General features: G+C 37.4%; 3 protein-coding genes across 6 annotated transcripts; 1 reads left to right on the forward strand and 2 right to left on the reverse strand.

Moving 5' to 3' along the window:
• Window positions 1-38: 38 nt before the first annotated feature.
• Sh3beta (SH3 domain binding glutamate rich protein Sh3beta) lies at window positions 39-5627 on the reverse strand. Of its 4 annotated transcripts, XM_017179656.3 has the most exons (6): window positions 5416-5627; window positions 5093-5329; window positions 3035-3439; window positions 1829-1912; window positions 1562-1619; window positions 358-1341 (listed from the first exon to the last, which is right to left on the reverse strand). In XM_017179656.3, the coding sequence occupies exons 2-6, from the start codon at window positions 5135-5137 to the stop codon at window positions 590-592; spliced, it is 1344 nt and encodes a 447-aa protein (XP_017035145.1). In that variant the 5' UTR covers window positions 5138-5329; window positions 5416-5627; the 3' UTR covers window positions 358-589. The 4 variants fall into 4 exon arrangements, with proteins under 4 accessions (XP_017035149.1, XP_041631332.1, XP_017035145.1 ...); XM_017179660.3 differs by lacking the exons at window positions 358-1341; window positions 1562-1619 and adding an exon at window positions 39-334 and having other exon boundaries at window positions 5416-5572; XM_017179659.3 differs by lacking the exon at window positions 1829-1912 and having other exon boundaries at window positions 359-1341; window positions 5416-5626.
• A 527-nt stretch (window positions 5628-6154) lies between these two features.
• LOC108083659 (JNK1/MAPK8-associated membrane protein) lies at window positions 6155-7393 on the reverse strand. Its single transcript, XM_017179532.2, has 3 exons — window positions 7255-7393; window positions 7060-7193; window positions 6155-6993 (listed from the first exon to the last, which is right to left on the reverse strand). The coding sequence occupies exons 1-3, from the start codon at window positions 7360-7362 to the stop codon at window positions 6321-6323; spliced, it is 915 nt and encodes a 304-aa protein (XP_017035021.1). The 5' UTR covers window positions 7363-7393; the 3' UTR covers window positions 6155-6320.
• Window positions 7394-7902: 509 nt separating this feature from the next.
• hzg (CTD small phosphatase herzog) lies at window positions 7903-20643 on the forward strand. Its single transcript, XM_017179530.3, has 6 exons — window positions 7903-8043; window positions 8352-8498; window positions 17007-17242; window positions 17301-17482; window positions 17767-17920; window positions 17985-20643. Exons 2-6 carry the CDS (start codon window positions 8417-8419, stop codon window positions 18300-18302), a joined length of 972 nt encoding a protein of 323 aa, XP_017035019.1. The 5' UTR covers window positions 7903-8043; window positions 8352-8416; the 3' UTR covers window positions 18303-20643.
• Window positions 20644-21150: the final 507 nt, after the last annotated feature.

Below are 21150 nucleotides of genomic sequence, written 5' to 3' on the forward strand. Positions count from 1 at the left end.
AAGTAAATTTTAAAATGTTTCTAATCAATTTTATTTGCGTTTACTGTTTATTTTAATTTTTAATACCATTTTCGAATTTTAAGTGTATTTAAAAATTGTTGGTATTTGCAAGGGCAGATCATAATTGTCTAGTATGTTTCAGTTCAAAAATGGTTAATGATTTTAAAATTAAAAAAAAAATTAAAGCAGCAAACAGCCCAAGTAGAAAATTCGAAAATTAAAATTACTGCGCAGCCGCGGCTCGCTCGCTGTCCAATAAAAGTTCCGATTGGGAGTCTGATGTCTGATGCCGCTCCCCGCTCGCTGATGCGGATATAGGCGTCGCTGTTAACTTCTGTGTTTCAACGTTGTTGTTGCGGAGAAATTTTGAAGAGAATGAAATTAAATATAAAAGATTAAAACTTACACCTCTGGTGTTCGTTTACCGTCACCAGGTTCGTTATTAGTGGGTTGTTTCTATTTACAGAACATTTCGGTATTATTTGGCTAAAGGTGCAGTTTTATATGTGTATGTGTTTGAGATGCGGATGTCAGTGTATGTGTGTGTGTGACAGTCGATGTTCTTTTCTTCATTTCTGACAGCTTATGGTTATTCCTCTTCCTCATCGCTTTCTTCATCGCTGTCTTCCTCTTTACTTTTCTCATCCTTGTCGTCCGTTTCTTCCTCTTGGGTTTCAGGATTTTCGGATTTCTCCTCCACGGTACTTTTTTCGTCCTCTTCTTTGTTTTCTACTTTCTTATCTTCTGCTTCTTCTTTGCTTTCATTTCCTTCTTCACCCTCTGGTTTGTTACTCTCTTCCTGTTCATCCGTCTCTTCTTCTTGTGCGTCGTCAGGCTTCTGTAATGTATCTTCCTCGATAGTTTTTTTCTCCTCCTCATCAGCTTCTCCGCTTTCATCGCCTTCGGGACTTTCTACTTCCTTTTCAGCTTCCCTGGTTTCGTCCGCTGCTTCCTTTTCCCCCTCTTTTTCGTCCTCTTCCTCCGCCTCCTTGTCTTTCTTTTCAGCATTTGTCTCAACCTTCTCTGTTTTCTTAGTTTCTTTATCATCGTCTTCTTCATCATCACTAGACTCTTCTTCGTCTTTGACTTCCTTCTCAACATCTTGTTCCACCTTATTTGGTTCCTTAGCTTCTTCATCATTTTCTTCCTCATCGCCACTAGACTCGTCCTTATCCTCAGCCTGCTTTTCGGCAGACTCTTCTGCGTTTTCGGCTTTGTTAGAGCTTTCCGTGGTCTCAGCTTCAGATTTTTCTTCTGTTTCTTCTTTGTGTTTATCTTGCGATTTTTGTGAAGGTTCTTCTTCAGATGTTTCATCTTTTTTGGTATCATCTTCGGATTTTTCTGTTCCACCATCAAGGTATAAATATACAGTTAGTGTCTAAAGGAAAGTACTCACACAATAAGTAATGTAAAAATAAAGAATTACCTCATTTTCGGAATACTTCTTTTTGAAAAAAAAAAAAATTAATAAAATGAAAATGTAGACTCTTTTCTGTAGTTCTTTTGTTTTTCATTACTATGAGTACAATAATAACGATTAAGGACTTTCTCCAATGTTTACCTGTCGCCTCATCTTTCTTTTCCTTATCGTCGGATTCTTCATCTGCAGCGGTTTCAGTCTTTTTGTGGTTTGTGATTGGATTGTGGTTCGTGCGAATGTGGGTTTTTTTTGGGAAGGGAAGTGGAAATTGTATATACAAGATCTTATCAGTGGGGGTTTTTTACCTAAACTGGGCTTTTACAGTGCAAGATCATGCTTTTGTTAGCTTTCTAAGCACTAAAAATAAGTATTATGTTTGGTCCATGCTAGAAAAGGCAAATTTATTACCTTTTCCTCCGAATTTTCTTCTATATCTTTGTCGGCGTCTTCATCGTCGCCCTCTTTTTTCTCCTTGTCCTCGCCATCATCATCCTTTTTTTTTTAAGAATCAGGGACTCATTAGTAATACAGAATTAAAAAAAAAAAATGCTCAGTGAAAATTCAAGATTGGGTGAAAAAATTTGCTGTTTTCAAGAAATCATCTTAAAGGGAGCTTTAAGATTTTGTTTTAGACTTGTTCTGTCTTTATGAAAATCCAGATTTGACGATAGTATATACATATTTTCTATGCAAGTAATTTTTTATGATGATTTTATGAAAATGCGATCTCTTACAGTCAAATTTGTTCAAAACCCATTCTTCTGCAGCGATGTTAAGTGCCGTATGCTGTTAGGTGTTAAAGTGTTAGAAAAACAAGCTTGCTGTTGGTTATATTCTTTTTTAGTTAATACAAATATATTTCGTTTTATTACATGGGCAGCGCTTTTTTATGTTTTAGCATTAACATAACGGCGGCCGCACAAAAAGTTTCAGCTCTCTAAGTTCTCATTAAAGTCGATTCAACTTAGGCTTAAGTGTTGACGTGAATTCCGAGTCCGTATAGTTGTGTATAAATGGTACATAGAAAGGTGTGTGTGTAGGATGTGTCTAAGTTAATGATTATAAATATTTTTGATTAAAATTGTCATTTCACTTAAATACCATCATAAACTTAGATTAAGAACCGCAGTCGTGGTGTGAATTTGTATATAAAATAAAACATAATTAGATGGAGTACGCGAGTACCTGTTTTCGCTTTCTAATCTGACGCTAAAATTCGGTTATTTGGAAGATTAAATACAATTTAAGCTCAGTTAAGCCAGTGCTGCATTTTAGAACGAGCTTTAAAATTGAACATTGCACCTACATTGCGATTACGAAATCGTTGAAATTATTGAACTCTACGGGAGAATAGTTCGATCAAATTCATTTTTACCAAATTCCAATAGGAATAGAAAACGGAAACAGGGGTTATAAAAATACAAGATATAGAGAGTTGGTAGTGTCTGTGCTGTTAGATAACATTACGGGTTATTGCTCATGTTAACTTTACGGCTTTAGTTTCAAGAAGTGGCTGTTAATTATATTGCTGATGCTGCTTGTTGAAGATGCTGCTGTTGTTCGTTGCGTCGTAACAGTTAACGGAAAATACAGGAAAATTGCTCAAGCTCAAACCTCGGCCTTCTCCGCCGCCTCATCGCCCTCGCCGTCCTTCGCAGCCTTATCCTCCGCTTCCGCCTCCTCCTTTTTGGCCTCGCCATTTTCTTGCTTCAGTTCAATCTGGGCGGTACTGACAGCCGTGGTATCGGCGGGTGCCAGCTTGAGGAACACCTCCAGGGTGTCGATCTCGTTGGCCATGTCAAAGGCGTCGTAGTCACCGCAATACTCCTCATCGTTGAAAAGCTGCGGCGGCAGGGGATGGCGGGGATCCGGATCGCTCACGGTGCCTCCGTTGCTAGTAGATTTGTTTTGCATTAGCTCCTTTTCGGACTCCTTGCCGGGCTCCGTGATGTCGACGGTGTCATACTGGATGTTCTTGCTGTCCAGGATCATCAGCACGCGCTGTTGTCGCTTCTTCACCTGGAAACAAAAAGAGTTAATGTGTTTTTTTTGTTGATCTTGAAACCCATTTGTTTAATGTCCAGTAAGGGTAAAATTAGTCGTAAGAGAAAATCGGGTTTCTCGATTCCAGTAATTAATATCGAAGAGAAATAATAACATATTTCTTTTCAAGCCCCGAAAGACCTCCCTTAGTTAGATGCTTTTAATAAAATTTTGTCTTAAACTAAAATTTAAAAACAAATAAGACAAGATAGGAAGCTAACTTCGACCCGCCAAAGTTTTTATACTCTTGCCCCTTAAGTTTTCAATTAGATATTATATATTCTTATTTTTACAAGTATACTGTTGCAGTTCTACATTTACAGCTTTACATTTTTCTCTATATCTGCTATGCTAAATAGATGATATAGTCGTCCAATTTTTATAAAACTAAAACTGAAATTCTGAAGTCAAAAATGGACAAATCTCAAAAAAGTACATGTATATTTAAAAACAGCTATGTTTCCTCTTCTTCCTATGGCAGCTATATGATATAGACTGGCAGACGGACATGGCTAGATTGACTCGGCTATTGATGCTGATTAAGAATATATGTATATACTATATAGGGTCTCCTTCTTTGCGTTGCAAACTTCCGACTACAATTAAAATATCTTGCCAGCGTATAAAAATCACATAAGTTTATTTTGTTTTTCCAAGTAGTTGCATACAGGCGTTTGTAAATCATATTCCCAAAAATTTTTAGTTTATAATTAAAATATAAACCATTTTTAAGTTAAACATTTTAACTTGTATATAAATTCTATCAGTGTTACACTGTTTTTAACAATCCTGTTATTTACAGCGATGACTTATCGGTAATGAAATGTTGCCGGCAAGCCCAAAACCCATACAAGCAGAGTCGCAATAAAATCACACCCACACATGGAATCATACAAGCTTAGATAACGGGGGAGAATGATAAAGAAACCTAATTGGAATGGTTTGTTGCACTCGCGAGTAATTAACTTTCTGATAATGAATTGTAGCTTTCCTTGATTTTATGCATACTCTTTTTAGAAGTATGTATGTATATGCTATATAACAACAACAAAAGCTGTTGGCCGACAAAAGCTTTGTTGTTGCTTTCGCTATTGTGACCCCGTACAATGACCGTTATGTTATTGTTCTTGTTGGCGACATTGCGAATTGGACAAAGGAGGCGAGGCGAAAGAGAATGGTGGAAAACAGAGAGAGGTGAATCACTCCTTTAACTCACGCACACTCGCCCACGCATCAAGATTGCGATCAATGGATTCTCTCTCTTCCTAGAATATGCTTTATATGGGCATTGAAAAATATGTTTGTGCTGCTTCTTGCCACCACCAAAACACATCAAAACGCACACAATCAAGCAATACCCACTTGCTGTTGGGGCTCTGTTTTTTTCTTTCTGTTTTTATTCGACTGTACATACAAACATATATGCCATCATCATCGCACGCACACTCACTCGTACCTACAAGCGCAGCAAAAGAAATAGAATTCGCAATGCATTCGTCACCATTCTTCCGCCCCTTTGTCGATTTGCTCCCCAGGTCTATGTTTGCTGGCAATAACAGGTCCAAACATTCCATTAAAATGACAGTTCTCGCTTATATGCAGGAGCCCCCGCCACGCCCACAAACTTACCTCCTTATTGCCGGACATTCCGCTGACATAAACTTTGAGAACCATCTTTGCAGTCAATTAGTTGCTCCAAGCGCTGTATTTGCGAAAATAAATCTGCTGCTGGCACTTTCACGGCGATTAAAAATATTTTTAGATATTTCCTTCTTTTTTCCGTCGCTCTTGGCCCCTACGTAATGTTAAGCACTGTATCGAAGGCACGCACTGGGCAAGGTTGTTGCGGTTGGGATGATGTAAAAACTGCGAAGACGCGGATGAAAAGGTTCCGTGGTCGATTAAAAAGTGCAAAAATCTAATATTTATCAAGAGTGGAAATTATTTCCTACTTTGTCGTTGATTGAAGTAGATCCGCTCCGGAACTAGTTTGGCTTTCGGAACCTGCGTTGGTAAGTTAGCTATTTGCCCGGTAGATCTGGCGGTTGGCAGGAATTATAGCTATTTTCTAGAGCTGCACAGACATCGATATTTTCGATGTTTATATCGATGTTTTAAAAAATTTAAATAATATTTTTACATTTATTTTATATTATGGGAATTACTAAAGGGATCGTGGGGTACTTCCACCTGGCAGTAAAATCTCGAGCTCCTCTGACACAAAGTGGCATTAGCAGTGCCCAGCAAATCAATGGTAAGTGCATCTTTAGAGACCAAAATTCGTTCAGTCATTCCTTAATATAATAACAAAGTTCAAAAAATAATTTTCATTTTCTTCTTTCGATAGTAACGGCCCAGAAACATAGAAGGTCGAATGAAACATCGATGATTTAGAAAAATCTAAAAACATCGATGATTTAGAAAAATCTAAAAACATCGATGATTTAGAAAAATCTAAAAACATCGATGCATATATAGTGTTTGTTTGCCTGATACGAATTTTTAAAGTTCTTCAGACTCGAGGATCGATCTAAGCTAAAACCCATTGGCCAAACAAGTGGTTCAAAAAGAACAAAAGTCTCGCCCATTGACTCTAAGAATTATACGGGTGGTTATATATATTTTATTTGGTTTTAATATTACTATATGTGTATAATTAATGTGAAATGTAATTAAAAACGAAAAGAACGATGAGTGGCTTAGGACTATATATACGAAATACACGCGAGAACACTAGAACTAACAGCTGAGTTGGAAAATAAATTAATTGACGCGCACACTACACATAGATAACAACAGTGGATCGTCGGGCTGCGCCCCCGCGGGCATGGAAGATCTGCATTTGGACGTCGCCGCATCAAATTCTCGACTCCAGCTCCCGGAACTCGCCCGGATCCGTAAAGCGTACGGTCAGAATGTAGAAGAGCGTGGGAAAGGGCACCAGGCACAGGAAGCCATAGTGGTAGTTGAGGGAGGTGATCCCATAAGCCAACAGCATCCAGTGGACACTTATAATGACCACATTCTTGAGCTCCCACACTGAGGAGCAGACGAGCGCCTTCAGGGTTTGGTCCAGCTTAAGGGAATAATGAATGGCGTTGGCCACCATGGAAATGGCCACGCTCAGGTAGGGAAAGGAGTAATAGATCAGGCCACAGCCCAGGGCGTGAATGAAGACGAGCAGTGGCAAGAAGTAGAGGGCGGAGTAAATGGGAGCCTTGCTCTTACCGCCCACATTCATCAGTTTGCTGATCAAAGGCCGGATGAGAAACATGTTGACCAGACACAGGAAGTAAAACACCAAGACGATAGTTTGCAGTGGATAGACTGCCTCCTGGGTGCAGTAGAGCCGGGCCTCGTAGTTGGGACTGGGGTTGTAAAACAACGTGTACCAGTCCGTGAGCTTGCGCGCATCACAGGCGTACAGGCGCAGCTCCCACATGGGCTCCATGAACAAGGTGGCCAGGATGGCGGACAGGGCCACCTCGATGAAGGCGCTGGCTGTTAGGATCAGCTGCTTGCGGGAGAATCTAAAATAACAAGAGTAGCTATGTTAATCCATTCAAGGGCAATAGCACCGCGAACAGCCCGCTCACTTGCGATCCTTGGCGTCCATGTCGATGAAGAAGCAGTGCATCATTAGGGGCAGCATGGTCATGAAGCCCAGGTACAGCCAGGAGTACGGGGTCAGTTCGTCGCGACACGGGGAGCAGGCGTAGCTAGCGTTTACCTTTAGAAGGGTCCATTAAACCAAAGAATCAACCAATTCCAAGCACCAATTCAGTGCATACCCGAGATCCGCGCGGGCAGACGCCGCAGCTGCTCCAGGTGTCGTTACCCAGTGGCGATCGACCGCAGTAGGCGCCCGGACAGCGTTCCAGAGCGTCGTACATTTTCATATTGTTTTTTCTGTTTTAACTTAATTTGTATTTACTATTCCATTCTGCGGAACCAGTTCTGTTGCAGCTGTTTGGAACTGGTGCTTTCTCCGATAGGTCTTGATCGATAGTTAGACATCTGGCAGCACTGGTGCGTTGCCAGATAGACCGTTAAGCCCAATTTTAATCTGGCCACACTTATAGTTGATATTTTATGTATTTGAGATTTTTTAGGGGGAAAATCAAACTATTTCACGCTAATTATCTCAAGAAACACTCGGTCACACTGGTCCACGCGTTTGTTTTTTGCGCTATTCCTCACTTTTTTTCGTCGTACGCGTTTTGTTTTTTGCGCGATCCGGAGAGCGATTAATTAATAGAAAACGCAAGATGCGAGCAGTGAAACCGAGTGCGAAAAATTAAAGAACGAGAAAACCGAAAACATCAGGGCCGAGCCAGTGTGCGTGCGTGTGTGTTTGTGTAAATGTGTGTGGGCGTTTATAAATAAAACGCTCCGAAGCTGTGTGCGAAAAGCAGACGTGATAAAAGAGTAAAAGAATGAGCCCAACCAAAAACAAGAGCGAAGGAAAAGAAAGCGAATATCAGTTTTTAAGTTAAAACAACAAAAAGGCGAAGGCGAAAGTGCATTACTGTGCAAAGCAAAAGAAAGAGAGAGAAAGAAAGAGAGCCAGAGCGAGAGAGGTGAATATCAAAGGGAAAACCCATTTGCATCGCAGCGAACGGACGGCCAAAGCGTAATTGTAAAATTCCACTGTCTGGGGCAGCCTGCCTGCCTGTTGTTGTTGTCGTTGTACATCAATTGCTGCGTATGTGTGCAAGTTGTGTGTGTTTGTGTGCTATATACATATATCGAAGAAAAAAGAAGAAAACATGGAAGTGGAATTGGAAGTAGAATGTGGAAGTTGAAGTTGAAGTGGGAAAGAGCGCCGCCGCTTCGCAATTATCATTATTGTCATGTGTATCTCTCATGTGTGTGCAACATTTTGCAGCTATCCGATCTGAATCAACCTGTTAAACGAGCGGAGTGTGGTGGAGCCCAAAGCCGAAGTCTTAAATGGATGCAACATCAATAATCACGCAAGTTTCCCGCGACGATGAGCAGCTGAACGTCTATCCCAGCTATCCCAATGACAAAGGTGAGCAGAATCCGCATTCCCCCACACCGAAACCCCAATCGGAATCGAGTGTTAAAACAGAAAGCGAAAAAGGAAAAATGAAAAAGCATTCTCTCCTTCATGACTTCATGACTCATCATCATTGTCAGCCAAAAAGCACGGCGTCACAACAAAGACGAAAGGACACTTGTCCGCTGCCAAGAAGTTCTCACCACCCCACGAACATTAGCACCCAAGACCCCCTTAAAGCCCCAACCCCCAACGCCCCGCTGACCTTTCGTGCTCACACGATTGCGGTCAATATAATTGTAGGAGTAATACATATAAGTATGTCTATTATAGAAGCAATATGTCGTATTTTCCGCAAGTCGCAGCGCATTAAGTATTTAAATATTTAATTCAAGCTCTATTAAACGTTCCACCCCGATTTAACACGATGTTTTCCATGATTATAAGTACAATTTTAACTCAAAATTGGGGAAAAAATTAACAATTTCCAAACATGCAGTTGCTATTTCTCATGAATTTTAGATTTCAAAAAATTAAATTTTTATTCTTGGTTTGATTATTAAGTAAGTTGTCAGTCCTACTTTCTAAAACTTCATTTAAGTTTAACTCTCACATGGCCCTCTTTTAGTTTCTCGATATAACAAAAAAGATTATATATATACTTACTGTATTCAAGTGATTATAGTAAATATTTTAAAAACTAAGCTACGACGTCATATTCTGGACTAATAGTAATAATAATAATAATTGCTCTCAGAATGAACGTTTTTACACATGTTTCTAAGCGCTAAAAACTTTATTACTACTACTATTTTTAACACAGCTGTGTTTGTGTGTTATTTTCGCCCCTTTTTGGTCCGCTATTGTGAATGATCTAAGCACTTGCTCGCTTCGTTTTGTGGTTATTGAATTATTTTGCGACGCAGTTGCAACTCTGCCGCCACTCAAGCGCCACCCACCGCCCAATTACTACCCACTGGCCCACTCTCCCACCTGTAATCAATTGATGACGTCTTTCGGTGCATGTGACGTCATTGAATTTTTCGGCGCTGGTGCACGAAAGCCTTTTACTGTATATTTCTTTCCTTTCCTTAGCTTTGCCTAACTGCCTTTGCATGTTTACTTTCGAGAGTCCAACAATAGAAACTGCCAATTAAATTGCACAGTAAAAAGCGGCAGCAAAAACATAAAAAAAGAAAACTACACTAATAACTAACTTTGGCAATCCGATTTTGTTATACCCTTGCTCACTGACTAAGCTGTACTTTCCTTTAGTTTGGAAATAATACTCGTTTTTAGAAAAAACGGATATTTGTAGAATTGTTTCTAGACTATTATATCTGATTTTAAAAGCTTTATTATTTTAAAAAGAAGTGATTTTCTTCCAGTTGTGTATGATCCATTTTATATCCAAAATCGTTTAAACAGTCTGAATTTTAAAGTAATTGTGTATTAAAAAAAACACAAAACGATTAGTTTTATATTAATAGCTGAAATATTGAGCAAATAATTTGCAATATTCCAATAGCCCCTGTAAAGCGTATACCTTTATATATATATATATATATAGGAAAACCGGTATAAAGAGAGAGAGAAAGATAGGGGTACCACAACTAGTTTTATTATTTCTGCGTTTTTTCTAGTGATGCAAACAAACAAACAAACAAAGCAACAGACGAGCAACAAAAGCGTAGCTTAAAGGTTGCGATATGGTTGTAATGAATGAATGAATGAATAAATGAATGGTGAGAGCCAAACTATGAAAGATAGATAAACAGAGAGAAAATGAGAGAAAGAGAGTGGTAGATACTAGAGAGTTAAGAGGTGGGGCTTTTTGGGGGTGTGGAGAAAACCGCATGAACGCCTTAAAGTAAAGTAATAACGAATTTAATCTAATCTGCGGTCGCCAATGCACATACTATACATGGTCACTTACATATACATATACATACGTACTTGATATATACTATATGAAATATTTGCGGTTAGGTGTTAATTGACGGCTCTCGCTCACTTTGATCGACGGTGCTGCCAATTTGGGGCAAATAAATGTCGCTTCCCCGCATTATCTGACCGCCGATCTATAACATATAACAGCGTGTATATGTGTCATGATATCGCAAATCAATTCAGAGTTTACAATCTGTTTTTGTTTGTCTGCAGCTTCTAGTTTGAAATCAAGTTATCCCGATTGTTCCAAATAGGGATCTCTCAGTGGTTTTCATTAGTTGAGCTTTGGCCAGACGAGAGAGACAGACTGAGAGAGAAAAAGCGACGAAGTGGGAGAGTGAGTGATTGAAAGAGCGACGTCATCGCAACTTTATGTACATACATACATACAAACACTTGTGGTTAAGATCGCAGTAAATATAACGTGACCTTATATCAAGGTTTACGATATAAAATGATTAAAAATATAGATTTAATGCTGCTGATATGGTGCAGAATATGCAGTTGGGGATTACAAAAAAAAAACATATTTTAAGTTAAGAAGGCTTTTTATAAAATGGATATCTGTTAAGAGTAAACACTGGGACTTAAGTCGGTTTTTCTTGTAAGTAGTTTCAAAAAACCCACGACTATTATTTTGACTTTGTCTGTTTTTGTGTGTGCAAGTGGGTGTGGGTGTGCGATTGTACGAGTGCGAAAAGAACCGCACTAGAGCAAAACCGGCGAGCGAAGAGCAACAGTTGAAATATGTTTTTCTTTTTTATTTGAGAGTGGGTGCCGCCGCCGCTGCCGCCTAAGTGCTTTTTGCCTCACCGCGTATAAATATTTATATAGATAGATATATGTTCGCCATACCTATTTGCCCCTCTGTCTTCACCGAAACACGCTTATAAATACATCTATATTGTTTTTATGGGCAAACGCAAACGAAAACGCTCTCGTAGTATCTCATTTCTCGCCGCCTCAGCCGAACTGCTGTGATTTTTCAATTTTCTCAAGGTCTCTGATGCCAAATTACTCACGCAGACACACAGACAGCGCGTTTTTCCTCCTCCGACTTAACGCCCTTTTCTATACGTATGTGTATTGCTTTTCGATTATTTATTGCTTTTCACATTCATTTAAACCTTGCCAAAAATAGCCAGGAAATTTAATTTTAAAGAATGCGAATCGAGTTCAAAGATCTCGTGCATAAACAACATTTTTCAGAAAACTGGATGGTTTCAAAATATGGCCAACTTTTACTATAACACATCCTAGAATGTTTATTCTTTATGCATGTATGTATGTATGTACATATAAGCATCACAACGGTAACATGGCTGAAACATTTATAATTTTCTGTTGTGTAAACATTATATCAATTTTAATATATTTGTATAATATATATGTCGGATTGTGTAAACATTTATTTCTCTCTGCGATTTTTATTATTTTATTGTATAAACATGTATTATTATACATTTATTGGGCAAATCCCAAAAATAGCTAAAAAGTGTTGGAGAAAGGCATGTGAATTAGGTTTAGATAATTATTGGTTCATAAACAAATTTTAATAGATCTGGGATCATTAATTCTAACAAGTTGAGACTTATTTCTACATATACATTAAACAATAAAACTCTTAAATTATTTAAGAACTTTGAAAAATAAGCCAAAGATGATTTCTTTACTAAGGAAACCTCTAATTTCCAAAGTGTATACCATTTTCCACTTCCTTCCCGTTGAAAAACACGAAACAGACAGACAACAGATGCATTGCAATTCTTAATTATTGAAAAAATAATATTATATACGGCGGCACACAAGCTGAGCGGCGGACTGCGTGCAAAAGATTTGTACGATGGCACTTCCTATATACTAATGCCAACTCAAGGCAAGAATAAGAAACTTTTTAAAAACGATGGCATCAGCTTTTCCTTTTTCAAATCGATAAAGGTCAACGAGTTCTGCCCGTACATTAGGATTTTATCTCGTTTGGCTGATACAAATAGGTTCGTTGAACTGCGATGGGGGTTAAATAAAGGCCAACCCCCAAAAAACAAAGAAGGCTTGGGGTGCTGCAATTTTACAGAGCAATTCTTATAAAGGGAAGATAGCAAATTGAGTTTACAAAAATTGTACAGCAGGTGTTTCTATAGATGCAGTGGGAGAAACGGTTTTAATCTATGAATATGTAATAAATATAATAATAGAATTAAAATTTCAATAGATTATTATATAAAACCTTTGTCCAAACAAAAGTCAAAATGTTTGTATAACTTATATAGAATCGGTAAACCTTCTGCTCAATATTTACTATAACCATTTCCACCTTTCTCGGTCATTTATATCACGTGCCATTAACTTTGTTTGCCATCTTCTTCTACCATGGCTTTAATTTAGAGCCGTCTCTATCTCAAAGTTAAATAAAAACGAACGAAAAAAAGCTTCATAAATATGCTGAAGGTCGAGACTGTGTGGCTTTTTTGCTGCTCTTGGAATCGGCGGCCAGAATGATATCATACTGTGCCCCCTGCCAGATAACAAACATTTTGATTAGATAAGCGTCTGTGTGTTGTTCTCTTCGTAAGTCATATAAAAATGCTACGCTGTGTGTGCTGCGGCGACGGCGGCATTTGGGCAATTATATTCTCGATTTCTTATGAATTTCTGTTCTATTTGCTTTAAATTAATTATCAAATAATTCCCCTCTCTCGCTATGTCACACCCTCCTTGCGTTATCTGACAGCAGAGACCTTGCCCGCCAACAGAACCGAACAAAATAGACCCGAACAGCAACATAAACTTGTCAAAAAAATGTTTCTTCAAGTTATAACAAAAGAAAATCTGTAGAAATCTTCATTGCCATTTCGAATCAGTGTAGATATGTACATATTTACATGTGTCTGGATGCGATTGTTGGTAGCCTGGCCCGGCCCGGCCTGTCCTGAAGACCACTCCCCATTACCAATTGACGCGTGAGGCCGTTTAACAGTCTGGCGAAGAAGGACTCGTCTCATTTGCATAAATTAATGCACCGATTGTTCTAGATGTCTGTACTCTTTTGGTGTATTTTTTTTTTTACATACCTCTGTGATCTAATCGCCTGACCTATTGTTTTTGGCCTTTTTAGAAGTCGACATTGAAGTGGCCTAACGTACAATAGAAGATAGGAATGGAATGTGTTTTCCTTTATTAAATAAACAATAATAGATTTGTAATGATTATTCATTCAATCAGAAAATTGGATCTTATTATAAAGAACAAAAAAAAAAAATAATAATAATTTTGTAATTTATAGCTTCTATAAAACCGGTTTTTACACCAAGAAAATTGTATACCCAATTAAATCACAATTATTTAATTAAATTTAATATATATATTTACATGCATCAATAAATTTGATATATATGGATTAAGATAAAGATCGATATATATATTTATTTATTACACAAATTATATAAACAAATTATTTGCCAAGAATGTAAAAAATCTAAGGTTTCTGCCCGACCCATAGTTAAACATACAACAGTGCAGTTAAACTGTAATTTTTGCAACTCAATCATATAATATATATTATACATATGTACATCGATAAGGGCAATTATAGCATGTCATAAATTGCCTACCACTGATCTACAGAAGTTAATATAACATTTACTTACTATAAATTAAACATTTTAAAATAAATTATTGCCAACCAATACTTAGGTTTGTTTACATCAAAAACTATTTTTGTTTTCTTGTGGTCCAACTTCAAATGCTGCAGAAATCCATTGATATATTTAACAACTCAACTGGTTTCGCATATTTTCGGTCCATATTTGGGTGTCTATTAAAAACTCGAATCTAACAGAGACATGACAGATTGTGTTGCCCCAATAATGAGCTATAAATATGGTCATCTAAATATGTCTGGAAACGAGCACAGAAAGAATGCGAACCGGCTGCCCACACAAAGCCAGCAGCAGCATCGGCAGAGCGCTTTACTTAAAACACCTTAAAAATAGGACAAAAGCCTATTTGAGTGTGATGTGGGCTGTTGTTGGATGGGTTGAATTGCGATTGGAGTGGACTGGCATGGGTTGGATGATGGCCCCCATGACGGAGGTGTTGCTCAATCGCTCCAGCGCTTCTCCGGCGACCCAAATATAGATTGCCTATCAATAATCAGCAAGGATACATAGAGCTCAGTTTTCAACAAGTTGGGTGTTTCCTTCCTTTTATGCAAAGTTATGCAAAGAGTGATGATAGAGAGAATGGCGGAGATGAGAGGAAGGAAAAGGGGTGAAGGCTGCTGGGTAGGTTCACCTGCCTTATAATTACAAATGCCAGACGCTGGAAAAAAGCTTTCATTATGCCAGAGGAGCGACAGCAACTACAACAGCGCGCAGCACACGCTCATAAAATATTCAAGTGCATTTGCACTTCACTCCTAAGGGTTCTATATGCAAGAAAAATACATTAGGGAAAATCCTGGAAGAAGCTAGATGTAGCACCTTTTAGTACTCTTTATAACATAGACCGGTCTTTCGGAGAGAAGGAACATATAATTTTCTAGAATTTTTTATAATTTCCGTATTTATTGAGGTTCTGTACTATACATATGTATGTATATTTACATATCTAAGTTTCTAAATTGCCTCGAAAATTATTTTTCTAATTCTAATTCTGGGTACTTTTCAATTAAATCTAAGAATTTCATTAAAGTTTAAACGATTTCAGCTTAGAAATAAAATGGCAATCAATCTTTAATTTTCTACCTCTCAGAATACTGAACTGCTAAAATCTACGATGTTCTTTTAAGCACAACTAAGCTATTACCTAAACATATACGGATTTAAAATAAATAGTTAAGTTTGTTAATACTTTAAGCTTTTTAACAACATAATTGTAGTTAAATGCATGTACAAAATAATCGTAGGTATGTAGATACTTTAGGAAAGAGTATTGGAAATGTAACGACACAGAAAGAAAAAGCTCATAACATCCCAAGCTCAGTTTTCACTTGGCTAACGGTTCAATGAACCGTTACGTCTAGCTTAGCCAGCAATAAGGACGCCTGCACCACCCCTCTCTGGCACCCACATCGCCCACTTGAAGCTTGTTTTCCCAGCTAAGTGATGTTTGACTGCTGTTTCCCTTTGTTGCCACACAATGCAAATGGCGGACGGACGCATTTTCGCCATCCTCCATCCTTTGGCCCCTATGCACTCCTATCCGTAATAGCCAAGGTGGCCGCACCTCGAGTTAGCTTAAAGGTCAACCTGTGACCTTCTATCCGCCTATCTATCTATCCATTTATCCAACTTACTATCTCGCTAACTGACACTCTATGTGCCACAATTCAACTTCCCTAACTTGTACTAACTTGAATGTAATAATGGTTTATTTTGCTAAATGAAATGGCATTCGTATTAATTTTAAACTTACAATTTATTTACAATATGAAATGTTTCTATATTAGGATACTTTTTCAATCTTTCCCTGGGAATTGGTGTAGATCCTTTAGGATATGAAAAGTATCATTTGTGTTATGGTCATTTTTTGGTTTTTTTTTTAGTTTCTTTAATAAAAACATAATTTTTCCGAGTTTGCTTTTAGATATTACTATTTTAAAAATTATTTTTACTAAACAATAATCCAAATGAATTGTTCATGATTTATGCAGGTATTACTATAATTGCTCGCTCTACCTGCGCCTTTGTTTGTGTTTGCATGCAATTATAGCATTTCCCATCGATTAAACGCATGTTTCTACCACCCGCCCCTGATGATGCCCCTGCCCCGCGGTTGCCGCCTTCTAGTTTTGCCTTTGACTTCTATTTTTAAACATATTCGCACTGAAAAACAAAAACAGAAACAGCAACACAGACCCAAACACGCTGGCTGGCGGCCGCCACACGAGCAACTAAAACAAATTGTCTTCTGCATTGCATGTACTGCAGTATTAACCAGATAAAGAAATTGGAATAGATCTATATTTGTTTTATGCAAATGTGTAGCAAACAAAACAGACAATGTTTATGTCATTATGGTGCGCCAACTGTAAATAGTAATCTGAGCAAGGCGGTCGAAAATGGAATGAAAATATACTATATATAGCCTCGCATGGAAAAAACATTGTGGTGGGCGTTACGTATGTATTGAGGGGTCTTAAATGTTGTGGGAGAAGTTTTTATGAGGCAGCTAGAATTTTGTTTAAATTAATGGAGGAGCCATCACGGGAAATGTTTGGAATTTCAATAAAAATATATGAAGTTTATCCCTGAGAATTTAATTGATTTAGTTTGAGTATGAGGTTTGTGATGTCTATTAAACCCTTATTTAGATTTATTGTAATGGTATTTATTTATTACAAACATGAAAAGATCAAGGTGAAGGTTATATTTATTTAAATAGCATTGGTTTGATTGTAACAAAACATCATTCTCAATAAAAGATTACGAGTCTGCGTCAAAATCCTTTCTTCTGTCCCAAATTCAAATCTTTTCGGCTCATTTATGAGATTAAAAAACCTATTGATAAAGCATTTGCTGATTTTTGTTAAACAATTCAAATTCTAAAATGGATCTTTTATATTTTCAGATGATGTAGACCGCCTAAAGCCACAGAAGCGTGGATTTATCCAATCTTTGCTCTGCTGCTGGCGAAGAAACCGAACAAAAACCAACCAGAATGGCACACAAATCGATGGTTCAACAACACCGCCACCGTTACCGGACCAACAAAGGTACCTACTACCTCAGGTTAGGCTCACCGATATGCACAGAAAATGCATGGTTATCGATTTGGATGAGACCCTAGTGCATAGCAGTTTTAAGGTGAGTTACTCTGCAATTAAATCTTTGGAAAACTTATTGAATAATGGATCATTTATAGCCCATACCGAATGCAGATTTCATAGTACCAGTGGAGATCGATGGGACCGTACATCAGGTGTATGTCTTGAAGCGACCGCATGTGGACGAGTTTCTGCAAAAGATGGGTGAACTGTACGAGTGCGTTTTGTTCACAGCATCACTAGCCAAATACGCAGATCCTGTTGCCGATCTGTTAGACAAGTGAGTGATAATTGGTTTAGAGGATAATTAGATAAATAAATAAGAGCCAGCCATCTGATTTAGCTGGTCAGTAAACTAGCCTTTGGGACTTTCACATACAATTCAGAGGTTCAGAGTATAATAATTTTGTGCCAACGCGTATAATTAGTACATAATAGTGATCAGTCACCAAGCGAGTCGATTTAGCCATATCCTTTCGTTTGATTTCCTCAACCTGATAGACTATTAAGGGCTAGAGTTCCGAAATTTAAATTAATAAATTAATTATGATCATTCTATTTCAGATGGAACGTGTTTCGTGCAAGACTGTTTAGGGAATCATGCGTTTATTACAGGGGTAATTACATTAAGGATCTGAATCGTCTGGGTAGAGATCTGCAAAAGATTGTCATTGTGGACAATTCACCGGCCAGCTATATCTTTCATCCAGACAATGCAGTCAGTATTATGAACCTAACAAAATTAAGATATCCGATTTAATATGTTTTTCTGTATCTTAAAGGTTCCTGTTAAATCCTGGTTCGACGACGTTACTGACTGTGAACTGCGCGAACTGATACCGCTGTTTGAGAAGCTCAGCAAAGTGGATTCCGTCTACTCGGTGCTCTGCAATTCGAACCAACCGCTGAACAATCATCAGGCCAATCAGCACCCCCAAGAGCTCCAGCAGGCGCCGAACCAGCAGCAGAAGCAACAGACCATCTCTGCCACGACAGTTATTACCCAGGCAACCACGCTGTCTGCCCCGACCATGTTGAACCAGCAGCAGCAGCTGCCCAGTCCGCCCAGCCCACAAAGCGAGCTGCTGCAAAAGACGTAACATCAGTGGGAACTAATGTTTATAAATATATGATAAATATGTATACATATTACAAGACCAAGCGAGCCGACTATGCAAGCAAAACAAACCTAAAACCTAACCCCCATGCTCTTCACACTCATTAACCCGAGTTGAAACCAACTACCATTCGCTATGTACTACATATAATCCCCTGCTCGATACCCCACATAGGCTAAGCATAAGTTTTATATTATGATATACATAATTTTTACGGAACCCTATTTACACGGCACATCAATTTGTTATTTATTCTTTGTTTTTTTGCTCTACCAATTATAATTATTATTTTTTTATTATGTGTGTTTTTTATAAACAACTGCTAAATGCTTAATGCGGTCTACCCCCATCTAGGGGGTATTTACATATGTAATAAACCCATATACATAAGTCTCCTATGTATACCCAATAATCATAAATAATTGTGTAAGCGTGTATTTAATGAAACAAAAAGGAAGAAACAACTGAGCAAGCAAAAGATTTAAATGCATAAAAACAAAAAAATGATAACTATATACATATGAGCAGAGAGATAAAATCAAATTCAAAATATAGCTATATTTATATATATATTTTTTATTAAAAACTGCAAAAAAGAAAACAAAAAGAAAACCTAAAACAAAAAAAAAAAATATATATAATATGTGTACTAAAAGAAATTTATATATATACAATACATGGATATATACATATACATATATATTTAAGGCATGTGTCTACACATGTTCATATATATATATATATAGGCACCTAAGGCACATGTATAATATTTCATATATTTATTGATGAATTAAGGTTACGCGCGGGTCTGCCCACTTGCCTACTCGCGCTTGATCGCTGCTGGCACTGTCAAAGTTGGGTTTATCGCGGGAGTATATTGCTGCTTCGTCCAAAGACCTCTTAATAACAAGATGCATAATTGCCATACATTTGTCATACGCAAGCAATTTTATTGCAAGCGGGATGCACGTAAAATTGGATGCAAAATCTATTACGTCGTTACTCATCTTGTTATTATACGGTCTTTGCTTAGCCCGCTTCACACATACACATTCTGGTTTCCTGAAAATGTCTGTCAAACGCGAGTTAGGTCGGGCCGCGCGGTTTAAACAAGTTTTAGTTGCAAGTGTGTAAATCATAAAAAAGAAGGAAGAAAAAATATGCGGCTCGTCCGTAGCTGTAGTTTATACATAATGAATGAAACTGCGCTTCCCCTGGCACAAAGTCACGAAGTTTCGATTAAATCCAATCTGGTATTAAGATATTCTACTCTGTGTGTCACCGAAAATTCCTGCCTTTGTGCCGTTGCGCAAGCACAGAAGTTGCAACATTTTACTCTAGGCTTAAATGGAAAATTATACATCCATATATACATTTTAACCAATTTATGTTAATTTCTCCCTTTCTTATCAAGTGCGCTTATGAAACGCATTGCAATATATACACACACCTCCTTTTAACCTATTTTAATCCATCTTCAAACTTGAACTTCCCCTTTTTCGGCCGCGTTCTGTATTCTGTGAAATGTGAATGAAACCAAACACCTAAAGCTTCTTTCAACTCCGACCAAATATCAATCATATATATTTAAATATATATATAGTATATATATTGAGAGCTCAAGCTGGCCACGCCGAAATCCCACCTGATGAATATACATTATATATACACATAGACAAAAGACGCTATATTGCTATCCGCGAACACACACAGAGACCAGTCCAGGACGGATCTTCTTTCAATCTTTTACTATTTTACTCTATACTATATCTATATATGTGTAATGTCTTGTATTTTCTCAACTAACTTTTACACCACAACAAATCTTTGTTTAGTGCCTAAGCTTTTGTGTTTCATTTTCTATTTTGCCCACACTTAAAACATTAAAATTGGAAGGAAACAATTGGCCCGTTGCAAACGCGCTCGATATTCTCATTTTTTTTGCAAATCGAGCAACTAAATTAATACATAATGCTTAATAATAATATATGTATTGTATATCATTTACACCTGCTGCTAATGTCTAAAGCTAAAAAACAGAAGATTGCAGCTAAAATCACGAACATGAAATGTAAAAAAAATGCAAAGTAACTGCATATATATATTTATCGGTTTTACTTTTATTAAGAGGAGAACTACCATTCAACTTAATTTATCATTAAAGGGAAGCAAATTATATTTTTAAAGTGAAAGCCTATAAGTGTAATGCATCAACAAATAGAAAACAAAAAACAAGGATTAAGAACCACAAGAAATGAAATTTAAAATCTACAATAAATATTATGTCATCAAACAACAATAAAAAACAAAAATTAAAACCCAATTCGGATCGAGTTTTATTTACATTTATTATTTATTTATCAAATCTGAATTAACGGTTGCTACTAAAAAGAAACTATTTCGTTATGTTTGCTTGTGCATGGCAGGTAAAGCGGGGAGAAGATAGGGCTGGGCCGGCTTTCGTTCTGCGAGCTCTAAAATTTATTGATTAAATTGAAACTCATTATCCATCGGCTTTTTGAATTCGGAATAAAGTGTTCTATTTATTATTCAAATTTGTTGTTTAACTCACATTGTTACACATACATACAGACAGACAGACACCTCTTGTCGAGCTCACAACTTCCATCGTTTTTCTACACACTATTTAATACATTCATTATTATATATCTTTAGTTAAATATATATATATATTTGTCTTGAACTTAGCCGCTAAACTAAAGATGTAGGCAATGGGGTTGATTTTTGCTTGGTATTCATCGTTAAATAGGCCAAAAAACACTTAATTATTTAATTATTATATATTTTATTGAACATGCTCGCTTGTTTA

This window comes from Drosophila kikkawai, chromosome 3L, assembly GCF_030179895.1.
Source record: "Drosophila kikkawai strain 14028-0561.14 chromosome 3L, DkikHiC1v2, whole genome shotgun sequence".
NCBI classification, from domain to species: Eukaryota; Metazoa; Arthropoda; class Insecta; order Diptera; family Drosophilidae; genus Drosophila; species Drosophila kikkawai.